Source organism: Lagenorhynchus albirostris, chromosome X (genome assembly GCF_949774975.1).
Source record: "Lagenorhynchus albirostris chromosome X, mLagAlb1.1, whole genome shotgun sequence".
NCBI lineage: Eukaryota > Metazoa > Chordata > Mammalia > Artiodactyla > Delphinidae > Lagenorhynchus > Lagenorhynchus albirostris.
The window spans coordinates 60,337,768-60,350,964 of NC_083116.1; the positions used below are offsets into that span (position 1 = coordinate 60,337,768).

The 13,197-nt window shown below is 34.3% G+C and overlaps 1 protein-coding gene across 2 annotated transcripts in view; it reads left to right on the forward strand.

Annotated features, from left to right (window-relative positions):
- RPS6KA6 (ribosomal protein S6 kinase A6) overlaps nucleotides 1-160 on the forward strand; it is a 163,574-nt gene extending 163,414 nt beyond the window's left edge. For both annotated transcript variants that reach the window (XM_060137183.1, XM_060137182.1), the window contains exon 22: nucleotides 1-160. In XM_060137183.1, the coding sequence (XP_059993166.1) occupies nucleotides 1-126 (126 nt within the window). In that variant the 3' untranslated portion in view covers nucleotides 127-160.
- Nucleotides 161-13,197: the final 13,037 nt, after the last annotated feature.

Below are 13,197 nucleotides of genomic sequence, written 5' to 3' on the forward strand. Positions count from 1 at the left end.
GGAGCAGTGGTCGCCACATATTCTGCCCTGACTCACAAGACCTTTCAACCAGTCCTAGAGCCTGTTGCTGCTTCAAGCTTAGCTCAGCGACGGAGCATGAAAAAGCGAACATCAACTGGTCTGTAAGATTTTTAGTGTTCCTCAGCCTAACTGGATGAATAAAAATTTAAATGTGTGGCTTTTTGTCTAATCCTATATCAAAGGCATTGTTTTCTACTACATTACTTGAATATTCTGTTTAAGCTTCCTTTTTTTAAGGGGGAGTGAGATTAAAAACATATACAGGTCCACAATATTCATACCGCATTGTTTTTCAGTAGTGTCCAAGTGTTTATTTAAGTATAAAATTGGTGTCTACAAGGTCCTACCAACTTCTCTGCACACTAACTTCTAAAGTTCCTTTCAAATAAAGTTACTTTAATAGTTTTTCTGGTTGTGTAAAATAATGGTTTGGGGAATCATTACCAACAATTAAGATGGAAGTATAATAGTATAATGCCAAGCAATGTCAGTATTTTTTAACATTAGATCCTGAAAGGATAGGCTTCTTTTTTTTTTTAAGAAAAACAAACAAAAAATGTATTGTAGAAGCTTATTATGTGTAACCAAAGGACTCCGTTCATTTGACTCTCTGTAGTTACTAAAATGTAAACATAGTAGTTTGGTGCCAGATTAAAAAATCATTTATGCTAATATGTTAACTCCTAATATGGTTGATGCTAAATTTTACAGGAGAATTAAATCACAGATAATGTGTGCCGACAGACCTGTGTATTATCCATAAAGGGCCTCATCTAGAAATAAAGGTTTTCATAAGGCTTCTGTAAATTTTACATCTAATGGAATTGTAGTACAAGTGAAGAAAATTTTAGCCAAAGGCTTTATATTGGTGTTGTAATCTACTAAATAGGTCATAGTTAAGCCTTTGAAAATAAAGTACATGGTGTTGGCACTACCTTGGTGTTATGTAAGCTGACTTTCAAGTTAACCAATTGGATTTAATTATCATCTGTCCCTTTATAATGAACTACACTGTTGTTTTTTGGACTTCCATGTGCTTTGAATTACAGTGTAGCATATTAATATATCTTTAATCCTATGGTCATATAGTTGAAACTTTACTATAGTGGACTTGTGAGCTTAGCACACATCATATAGTTATAATGCACTTCAGTAAACTTTAGATAATGCTACATAATAGTTTACTTCAAGAAGATAAAGTCTTTTTAAATAGGAAGTAATGTTAATGATATGCATAAAATTTGAACACATTTTAAAATCATATTTATAATAAAAAGCTCTGGCCAAATTTGTCCTATTATTAAATTTTATGATTCAGAACCACTGCGTAGTATGTATTGTTTTCTCTAAATGATGGAATTTGAAAGAATCTTTTTGTGTTGTTGAAGAAAATACCATTACTACTACTTTAAATACCATTACTGCTACTACTACTGCTGCTACTGCTACTGCTACTGCTACTGACAGAAGGAACTCATGAATGTAAACTGGAGGATATTATACTTTTCTTTAGTGAATATAAGTGATCTACTTGTGCATGCTTGGTATTCTGTTTGCTGTGTATTTTATTTTGCTTAGTTCAGAGAGAGGTGATTATTGAGTGCTGAAGTATACAATTTAGTCTAGGAGACTTGTAACTTCAGTATTTAATAAAAGAAACTATACATAATTCTCTTTATAATGTAAGTGATGTATATTCCATTCACAAAGGTCTGTTTCTTGTGTGTGATATATAAAAGTATGTATCCTTATTTTGAGGTGTCTTTTTGCAATAATGGAAAGACATTAAAGAACATCTAGTGTTACATGTAAAACATTACTTAGAAACATACTGGGATCATATCTTGTAGATTTTTATGTCCCAGTTTGGCTTTTTCTTTCCTCATTTTGCTTTATTACTAGAAGTACTTGTGTGCGACAGTTTGTGTTCTTATATTCTGGCTTATTTTCCTCTTGTCATTATCTTGTTTGTGATGTTATATCTTCTTATCAGAATTGATATGACAAACTCAGAGGTAAGATTTTGGTGTTCAGCTTTTCAGGACAGAGATGCTCTTTCCATGTATGCTTTTGTAGTAGTAGAATTAGGGTAAGTAAAGTTGGAAAATGAAAAATGACCACAAAATAACTTTCAGTCTTTCAATAATCAGTAGTTTTTGAAAGTAGATGATCTTAATTTTTCAATGAGTATGCTCAGAAAGATCATGTCATACAGTCCCTTCCTGAAAGGAACGTGATCAGAAATAAGCAATGAACAGCATGATTCCTTATCACTCAGTGAGGATTGACAGTGTATAAAAGATGCAGATGTGCTAGTGGATTTTTCCAATAATTGTGAGAGCTTTCTTCTGGAAAATTCAAACATGGTAGCTTAACAGTAGTAGGGGGCAACCTTATTATAAGGGAAAACTTCAAATTACACCCTCATTCTGTAGGAGGAACCCAGGTAGGGATACCTAACCATGTCTATTTTGGTTAGAACTCTAGAGCAACAAGAGCAGATATGAACGGGACATTTTTTTGATGGGATTTCTACAAATACTTAACCAGTATAAACAAATCCTTTCTTTGAGACTTTAGAATACTTTGGTTTCTAATGGATTTGTGAACAATATTTTGCATTGCTTTTCTTTCTAGTTGATGGTTCTTGGTAGTATTTAATCATAGCACAGTTTGGGGGTTTTATTGTTGTTCTGGAAAGGAGAGGATATTGTATTGTTTTTCTCGAAGGGAAAAACCAGATTTTCCCAGATAGACTTTACCATCTATTGTACTAAAGCACATATTATTATGAATAAACTCAGGAAACCATTTGTATGAAAATTAAAATGTAGTGCTGGTATTGGTGATTTTGTGGAAAAAAGCAATGGTTTTAATTCTTTCATGAAAATCAAACTTTAGCCTATTTTCTTAGATCCATGAATGCCTAAACTTTGATTTTTGTCATTCATTGCCATTGGTAATTAAACATAGTAAAGCATTTTGATAGCACCTCTGGTTAGCCCAAAGAGATTTTATATGTATAGGCAACTTGAAACCTTAAGAATAGATGCTTGGTGTTTATAACAGGGGTCCCCAATCCCCCGGGCCACAGACCCATACCGGTCTATGGCCTGTTAGGAACCAGGCCACACAGCAGAAGGTGAGCGGTGGGTGGGCAAGCGAGCGAAGCTTCATCTGCTGCTCCCCATCGCTCCCCATCACTTGCATTACCACCTGAACCACCCCGCCCCCCCACCCCCGATCCATGGAAAAATTGTCTTCCATGAAACCAGTCCCTGGTGCTAAAAAGGTTGGGGACTTCTGGTCTATAATGTCTCCTCTTTGAAACGTCATGTTAAAATAGTACTTCCCACAGAAACTTATTCATACTGATTGAGTAGCATTTTCCTGACAGTAAGAGGCCCTTCATATATGAAGAAGGAAAAGAACCACTTACCTTGGCTTTAAGATCAACTAGAAAACTTAGGCTTTAAACTAGGCAAAGTATGTCTTTGGCATTCTCTACATTCTCTTCCTCCTGACTTTCCAGCTCCTGCATGCTATCCTACTTGAGTAGCTCACAGAGGACTCCAATGATTAAAGCTTAATCCAGAAGGATTCTGTGCTCCAAAAGGACCTCTACCCTTCCCCTTCCATGAATCAGAACTTCCATTCTCACAGAGCAGCTATTTTCAGCTAAAAAGGTGAAAGGAAAGCGATTTTATTAAATTAATTCACATTTTTCTGTCAGTGGCTAATAGATAATTTGACATTTTTCAAGGAAGAGGTCCATTAATCAAATGAGTTTCTAGTTGCTGGATTTTCAGGCAGTCTAGCCAGATGAGAATAATTTTAAAATCAGTTATTATCAGGGAAGATATTTTGGGGCAAGGAACTTACACAACGTGCCCCTAGTATCAGATTATCAAAAAAAAAAGTGTCCTTTTTGTGTTTTTTTTTGTTTTTTGTTTTTTTGCACAGCTCCTTCCTTACTACTTCTCAATCTACATTTTCTCTTAAAAACTTCCAAGCTCTTTCATCACAATGAACTTCACAATGAACTTTTATGACAGAATTGTGTGGAGGGAGGCAGTTGTTGTTAAGCCCATATTTATCTGTATTCTTGTTTCTCATATTACATAGTCCATATAACATAAGTAGTCTCCCCCCTAGCCCCAGACTCTATTCCTATTTTATTGATAGAGAAACAAGAGCACAGAAAGATTGAATGCAAACTATCAGTGCAGTCAAAGTCTCCAGATCCTTTGACTAGATTTCAGGACACAGAGAACCTATTTATCACAATGTTATTCCTCAACAAGAATGCAAGCCATATTAGGTATAGATTTGTCAACTACACTTAAACTCCTTTAGAACAGGTTCTTACATTTCAAAGCTTATTCAAGTATTTTTGGCGTGTATCTCAAAATGAATTAACAGAATAATTCAGTAGTGTGCTACCTGCCTTCCTATGCAAGAGTGTAGTGTCATTGATAGTGATTATTATCAAATACATTATTATCAATACATTATGCTCATGGATGCACTGCTCCTGGTTTTAGTCATACAATATAGTGAAGTCCATCATATAATTTGAATGAAATGATAAAGCTTGATCATCTAAAATTCAGTTTGATTGCTAATACTTGAAGGTATAGTAAACCCTAAATTATAGGCATAAGCTTCTTTGAAATATGAAGAAAAACACAAAGGAAAATAATTTTTATAATATAGAAATTCAAGATTGCTTAGTTAGATAATATTCCACAAATTATATACCTTTTAGTTTATTGACCAGCAAGAAGTCTTAGCTGAATGCTTAGGAATATAGACATATATATGTATATATACATATGTATATGATAGACACATTCGAATTTGTTTTATATTCACATTTCTAAACCGTGTACAATAGAACTTCTTTGGATGACTTTTGCTTTCATTTTGTTTGTGTAATAACATGAACTAATTTACTCGTCAAAAAATGTCTTATTAAGCATCTAAGTTTATGTGGGACAGTTTTAGAGAATGTACAAAGTGCATTAGTTTCTTAATAAATTGTCAGAATGTGACCAATTAGATTTATTTGCTTCTTTTCTTTCCTATCAACTAATATTTCTCAGGTCACATTTGAGTTCTCTTTTCAAATTCTCTCCCTCTGAAATTGATACCACTTATAGCAAAAATGTTGTTTGTTTTTTAGTATGATAAAATCATTTTAAACATCATGGAAGCAGTGTAGCAAGAAACAACCATTTTAAAAGTTATACAAGGGAACTTCCCTGGTGGTGCAGTGGTTAAGAATCTGCCTGCCAATGCAGGGGACACGGGTTCGAGCCCTGGTCCAGGAAGATCCCACATGCCGTGGAGCAACTAAGCCCAGCACCATAACTACTGAGCCTGTGTTCTAGAGCCCCTGAGCCTCAACTACTGAGTCCACATGCTGTAACTACTGAAGCCCGTGCACCTAGAGCCCATGCTCCACAAAAAGAGAAGCCACTGCAATGAGAAGCCCGCGCACTGCAAGGAAGAGTAGCTTCCACTCGCTGCAGCTAGAGAAAGCCCGCTCACAGCAATGAAGACCCAACACAGCCAAATAAATAAATAAATAAATATTTTAAAAATAAATAAATAAAAGTTATACAAGAAACTTTGATTAAATATCCAAATGCAAGCATGGTTTGGAAATGAGAATTTATTTTGCATTAAATTCCGTACTACAAGAAAAGGAGAAAGAGGTTTTCCTGTGTTTGATTTTTTTTTAACAGTAAATAGTGTTGGTAGTTGTGAGTTACATAAGATTTATGCAGAAAGAGCATAGTTTGCTATAGCCACAGTGGCAAAAAAAAAAAAAAAAAAAAAAAAACAATTGTCCTGCCAACACTTCCCAAGCACTTTGGGATTCATCGGCTTATTTTCTGATGTAAGAAATATGATATTTACTGACGTTTTTTGCACTTCTCAAGACAGAAATGGCATTAAGTAGAAGTTGTGTGTATATTTGATTCACGTGTACTTAAAAACTCAAAAGCTGAAATTGAAAGAAAAGGTCCTCAGTAGTCAGATTTTTAGTATTTTCTTTTTCTGCCTGCATTATGGAGTTTATACCATAATTTATTTTATAAATGTTTTCTTTAAGATACTGTTCCTTTTGACATTAAAGTTTTTATTGTATTACATTTTTTGTGTAAGACCAAATCCAGTACTGCATTTATAGTGTTTTTCCCCCTCATAGTGCTGCTAAAGAAATAGCTATCATTTTGAATTTACAGCATGCCAAACATGACATAGAAATTTTATTTATTTTTATTCTTGTTAAAACTCTGTGAGCAACATTTATCAAGATATCATGTTAAATTACTAGCATTCTCTGGGTACTAAATAAAAAGGCTGCAACTTTCTAACATTTTACATTAGACCTTGCTTGATCATTTATGGATATGAAATTGTGTCAGCTTTTATACACACATATATCTTCTTTCATATTTCATTGAAAATTGCTATACATTGTTCAGGAGCCAGTTGTAAAAAAGGCGTATCAAGATATCATTTGTTTATGCATATAACCTTGATATTTGAACTGTAATGTTTTCCCACTTTAGGATTACTCTTCTAATGTTATTAAAAGGCATGGGAATTCAAGAAAATAAAGAAGAAAACTTACAGTATTTTTAGGACTTATCAGGAGAATTCATCTGTCTGTAAGTTAAGGTGACAACTTAATCTTTTCTACAGTAAGGACAAATGAAAATCTTAGTCTCTAAATATTGGAAAATTTATTTTAAGCTTGAAATCAAGTAGAATAACAGAAATTATATCCCCTAACATTTGTAGGCCATGTTAGGTTATAGCAGCTATGCATATACATGTAGAAATTTAATTTCATATGAGGTTCAGAAATGCATCTAGAGCCTGGCAGTCAGAATCTCCACGTACCTCTTCTGTTTTTCTCAACTTCCTAAAAGTAAATAGATAGACCCTAGTACAACTTTGCAAAGACTTCAAAACTTGCTTTCTCATTGGCCACACCTTTTTCATCACTCTTATGCTTTTGCTTCTTTCATGCCTCCCATCTACCCCATCCCTTAATAAAATATCTGATCACTGCTTATACATCATAATACTTTAAGAAACTTCTTCCCACTAAAGTATACTTCATTCTGCATTTGTCTTTTAAACATTAGCTACCAGGATAAAGAATGCATTTTTGTTGACTGGTGCCCTGAAATAATTTAGTCCTACCAGGCTCAACTTGGTTTAATCTTCTTAGGTTGACTTGGAGGGTAGGGTGAGGGGTAGAAGAAGCAGACCACAATTTGTTTCTCCCATGATTCCCCCAGTGCCCTCCTATTTACTTGGAGAGATAGATTGAAAATTTTGGGGACCTATTTGTGAAGGTAAGGTTTATGTTCTTTTACCACTGGATTTTTCTAGAATTAGAACCTGCTCTATTCAAGCCTACAACAGCCTCTGTTTCTTTATCTCTTTCCCTCATCTCCATGCCCCATCTCCCTGCCTAAGCACAGGTTAGGAGCCAAGCCTTGCCTTTCTCTCTCCTTTTGCTTCAAGACTCTCAGATACATTTGTTATATTTTCTAAACATAGGTATTTTACATTTTCTTTTAGTATTGTAAAGTAAGCCACTGTATTTTACTTCCTCTGATTATTCAGATTCTGACAAAAAATACATTCTCTTTGTTAATAGTTGCAATTTTTACTTAACAGATGTATGGTGTGTTTTCTTGCCAGACACTATTACTGATTTTATTCTTCATTCTTCTAAAGGAGATTCAAGGTTATTTATAGTAATAAATATGTATGCAATAAGGCCGTTAAAATTGAAACACAAAAACAAAACTGTGAAAAATGATAAGGAAAGTGTGCTGAGAGCCAGGGCTAACAGGTCATTTAATTGAACATTAAATTGAGCTCTGAGCTTCCTGACAGGGAAGGCAAGAAGAGAAACTCAGCAGATTAGATAACAATTACGTGACAAGAAGCATGCCAGTTCTGCAAGAGATGCTTTTTGCTGATGCTGAAGTTTTGAAAGTATTTAACATAGGATAACCTTATATAAGGGGCACTGAACTAAATAATGTCTTTAACCATGGTGTTGTAGCAAATCCATTAGGATCTTTTTAGTTGCAATGCTAACACCTAACTCAAACTGACTTAAACAAGCAAAGGGGGTTTGTTGACTGGATTCATGTCTTAGGCAGTATCATGAGGACATTTTTTCTCCATCCTTCAGATCTATTTTCAATGCTGACCCATTCTCAGGCTCTACATGATGGCAAGATGGCAGTAACAGGTCCAAACATTACCTTTTCCCTCATGTTTAACTCTTGGGGCTAGAGTCAACTCTGTAAGAAATACTTGAATAGAAAATGGGAAGAGGAGTGATCCTTCAGATGGAAATTGATGTAGCCATAATAAGGGCAAATTGATGCAGCGTAACATATCATGTCCGCTATTCCCCTATTGGCTACCCAGTATCCTTCCCACATATACACTTTTCTAAATGCCTATGTCTACATAAAATTCACATACCACTCTTCCCCAAACAGAATACTTAAAGTATCTTCCACTTAAACAATGTACTTTCAGGACCATGAACTCTAGGTGACGTGCAGTTTCCTCAGTCAGGTAGGGATGCTGGATGACTTATGACTAAGTTTGTTGTTGTTTCTCTTTAGTGTGGTTATGTTTTTCATTTGATGTTCATTTGGGTTTGTTTAATTTCATTTGAATTTTACCTCCCCCTTTCTATTCTTATTGGTTTAATTTAATTTAATTTGAGATATAATTGACATATAAGCTTGTATTAGTTTTAGGTGTACAACGTAATGGTTTGATATATGTATATATTGCAAAATGATTACCAGAATAAATTTAGTTTAATATCCATCACCACACAAGTTATAATTTATTTTATTGTGATGAGAACTTTTAAGATCTAGTTTCTTAACAACTTTCAAATATACAATACAGTATTAACTATGGTCACCATGCTGTATATTACATCCTCATTACTTATTTATCTTATAGCTAGATGTTTGAACCTTTTGACGATCTTCACCTATTGTATTAATTTTATTTTTAAGAATACATAGAATTTCAGTGTTTTCAAAAGTCAAAACTGTACAGAAAGGTATACTCAGAGAACTATCACTCCCTTCAGTATCCTCTCTACCCCATTTTCCCACACCCCTTATAGGTAGCCAACTTCATTGTTTTCTGGTTCATCCTTTCAGTGTTTCTTTATGTAAAGATAAACAGATACATGCATGCTTTATTATTTTCCCTCTTTTCTTGCATAAATGATCGAATATTCTGTGTTCTCTTGCACTTTGCTTTTACACTTAATATATTTTGGAAATTCGTATAGGTTTATAGATATCCTCCATATTCCTTTCTACTGTTATTTATGTTATTTATCCATTGTATATATGTACCACATCTTCTTTATCCATTCATCTGATGATGGACATTTAGGTTGCTTCCATTTTGGCTATTGTAAACAGAGCTGCAATGATCATTGAGGTGCATGCATTATTTTGAGCCATGGTTTTCTTCAGATATATGCCCAGGAGTGGGATGGTGGCATCATATGGTAGATCTGTTTTTAGATATTTAAGGAACCTCCATACTGTTCTCCACAGTGGCTGTACCAATTTCCATTCCCACTAACAGCGTAGGAGGATTCCCTTTTCTCCACACCCTCTCCAACATTTACTCTTTGTAGTCTTTTTGATGATGGCCATTCTGACTGGCGTGAGGTGATACCTCATTATAGTTTTTATTTGCATTTCTCTAATAATTAGTGGTGATGAGCATCTTTTCATGTGCCTGTTGGCCATCTGTATATCTTCTTTGGAGAAATGTCTGTTGTGGTCTTCTGCTCATTTTTCTGATTAGGTTGTTTGTTTTTTTGATATTGAGCCACATGAACTTTTTGTGAATTTTGGAGATTAATCCCTTGTCAGTCGCATTGTTTGCATATATTTTCTCCCATTCTGTGGGTTTTCCTTTTCTTTTGTTTATGATTTCCTTTGCTGTGAGAAGCTTTTGAGTTTAATTAGGTCCCATTTGTTTATTTTTGTTTTTATTTACATTACTCTAAGAGAGAGATCCAAAAAGATCTTGCTGTAATTTATGGCAAAGAGTGTTCTGACTGTTTTCCTCTAAGAGTTTTAGAGTATCAGGCTTTATATTTAGGTCTCTAATACATTTTGAGTTTATTTTTGTGTATGGTGTTAGGAAGTGTTCTAATTTCATTCTTTTACATGTAGCTGTCCAGTTTTCCCAGCACCACTTCTTGAAGAGACTGTCTTCATTATATATTCTTGTCACCATTGTCAAAAATAAGATGACCATATGTGGGTGGGTTTATCTATGGGCATTCTATCCTTTTCCATTGATCTATATTTCTGTTTTTGTGCCAGTACCATAATGTCTTGATTACTGTAGCTTTGTAGTATAGTCTGAAGTCAGGGAGCCTGATTCCTCCAGCTCCGTTTTTCTTTCTCAAGATTGCTTTGACTATTTGGGGTCTTTTGAGTTTCCATACAAATTCTGAAATCTTTTGTTCTAGTTCTATAAAAAATGCCACTGGTAATTTGATAGGGATTGCATTGAATCTGTAGATTTCTTTGGGTAGTATTGTCATTTTCACAATACTGATTCTTCCAACCAAGATCATGGTATATGTCTCCATCTGTTTGTATCATCTTTAATTCCCTTCATCAGTGTCTTATAGTTTTCTGCATACAGATCATTTGTTTCCTTAGGTAGGTTTATTCCTAGGTTTTTTATTCTTTTTGTTGCAGTGGTAAATGGGAGTGTTTCCTTAATTTCTCTTTCATAGATTTTGTCATTATTGTATACGAATGCAAGAGATTTCTGTGCATTCATTTTTTATCCTGTTACTTTAACGAATTCATTGATTAGCTCTAGTAGTTTTCTGGTAGCATCTTTAGGATTCTCTATGTATAGTATCATGCCATCTGTAAACAGTAACAGTTTTAAATGTTTTCCAATTTCGATTCATTTTATTTCTTTTTCTACTCTGATTGCTGTGGCTAAAACTTCCAAAACTATGTTGAGTAATAGTGGTGAGAGTGGGCAACCTTGTCTTCTTCCTGATCTTAGTGGAAATGGTTTCAGTTATTCACCATTGAGAATGATGATAGCTGTGGATTTGTCATACATAGCCTTTATTATGTTGAGGTAAGTTCCCTCTACACCTAATTTTTGGAGAGTTTTGATCATAAATGGGTGTTACATTTTGTTGAAAGGTTTTACTGCATCTATTCAGATTATCATATGGTTTTATCCTTCAGTTTGTTAATATGGTGTGTCAATTGATTGATTTCTGAATCTTAAAGAAGTCCTGCATTCCTGGGATAAACCCCACTGTATCATGGTGTATGACCCTTTTAATGTGCTATTGAAATTATTTTTGCCAGTATTTTGTTGAGGAATTTTTCATCTATGTTCATCAGTGATATTGGCCTGTACTTTGCTTTTTTTGTGACATCTTTTTCTGGTTTTGATATCAGGGTGATGGTGGTCTCATAGAATGAGTTTGGGAGGGTTTCCCCTTCTGCTATATTTTGGAAGAGTTTGAGAAGGATAGATGTTAGCTCTTCTGTAAATGTTTCATAGACTTTGCTTGTGAAGCCGTCTGGTCCTGGGCTTTTGTTTGCTGGAAGATTTTTAGTCACAGTTTCAATTTCAGTGCTTGTGATTGGTCTGTTTATATTTTCTATTTCTTCCTGGTTCAGTCATGGAAGGTTCTGCTTTTCTAAGAATTTGTCCATTTCTTCCAGGTTGTCCATTTTATTGGCATAGAGTTGCTTGTAGTAATCCCTCATGATCATTTATATTACTGCAGTGTCAGTTGTTACTTCTCCTTTTTCATTTCTAATTCTGTTGATTTGATTCTTTGCTCTCTCTTTTTTTTTTTTGATGAGTCTGGCTAATGGTTTATCAATTTTGTTTATCTTCTCAAAGAACCAGCTTTTAGTTTTATTGATCTTTTCAATTTTTTCCTTCATTTCTTTTTCATTTATTTCTGATCTGATCTATATGATTTCTGTCCTTCAGCTAACTTGGTTTTTTTGTTGTTCTTCTTCTTCTTCCTCTAATTATTTTAGATGTAAGGTTAGGTTGTTTATTTGAGATGTTTCTTTTTTCTTGAGGAAGGTTGTATTTCTATATACTTCTCTCTTAGAACTGCTTTTTCTGCAACCCATAGGTTTTGGATCATCGTGTTTTCACTGTCATCTGTTTCTAGGTATTTTTTGATTCCCTCTTTGATTTCTTCATGGTTCTCTAGGTTATTAAGTAGTGTGTTGTTTAGCCTCCATGTGTTTGTATTTCTTACATATTTTTTTTCCTGTAATTGATATCTAGTCTCATAGCATTTTGGTCACAAAAGATACTTGATATGATTTCAATTTTCTTATTTTTACCAAGGCTTGATTTGTGACCCAAGATATGATCTATCCTGGAGAATATTCCATGAGCACTTGAGAAGAATGTGTATTCTGTTGTTTTTGGATGGAATGTCCTATAAATATCGGTTAAGTGCATGTTGTATAATGTGTCATTTAAAGCTTGTGTTTCCTTATTTATTTTCATTTTGGATGATCTGCCCTTTGGTGAAAGTGGGGTGTTAAAGTCCCCTACTATGATACTGTTACTGTCGATTTCCCCTTTTATGGCTGTTAGTATTTGCCTTATGTATTGAGGTGCTCCTGTGTTTCGTGCATAAATATTTACAATTGTCATATCTACTTGGATTGATTCCTTGATCATTATGTAGTATCCTACTTTGTCTCTTGTAATAGTCTATATTTTAAAGTTTATTTTGTCTTATATGAGAATTGCTAATCCAGCTTTCTTTTGATTTCCATTTGCATGGAATATCTTTTACCATCCCCTCACTTTCAGTCTGTATGTGACCCTAGTTCTGAAGTGGTTCTCTTGTAGACAGCATATATATGGATCTTGTTTTTGTAACCAGTCAGTCACTCTATGTCATTTGGTTGGAGCATTTAATCTTTTTACATTTAAGGTAATTATCGATATGTATTTTCCTGTTACCCTTTTCTTAATTTTGGGGGGTTTACTTTTGTAGGTCTTTTCATTCTCTTGTGTTTCTTGCCTAGAGAAGTTCCTTTAGCATTT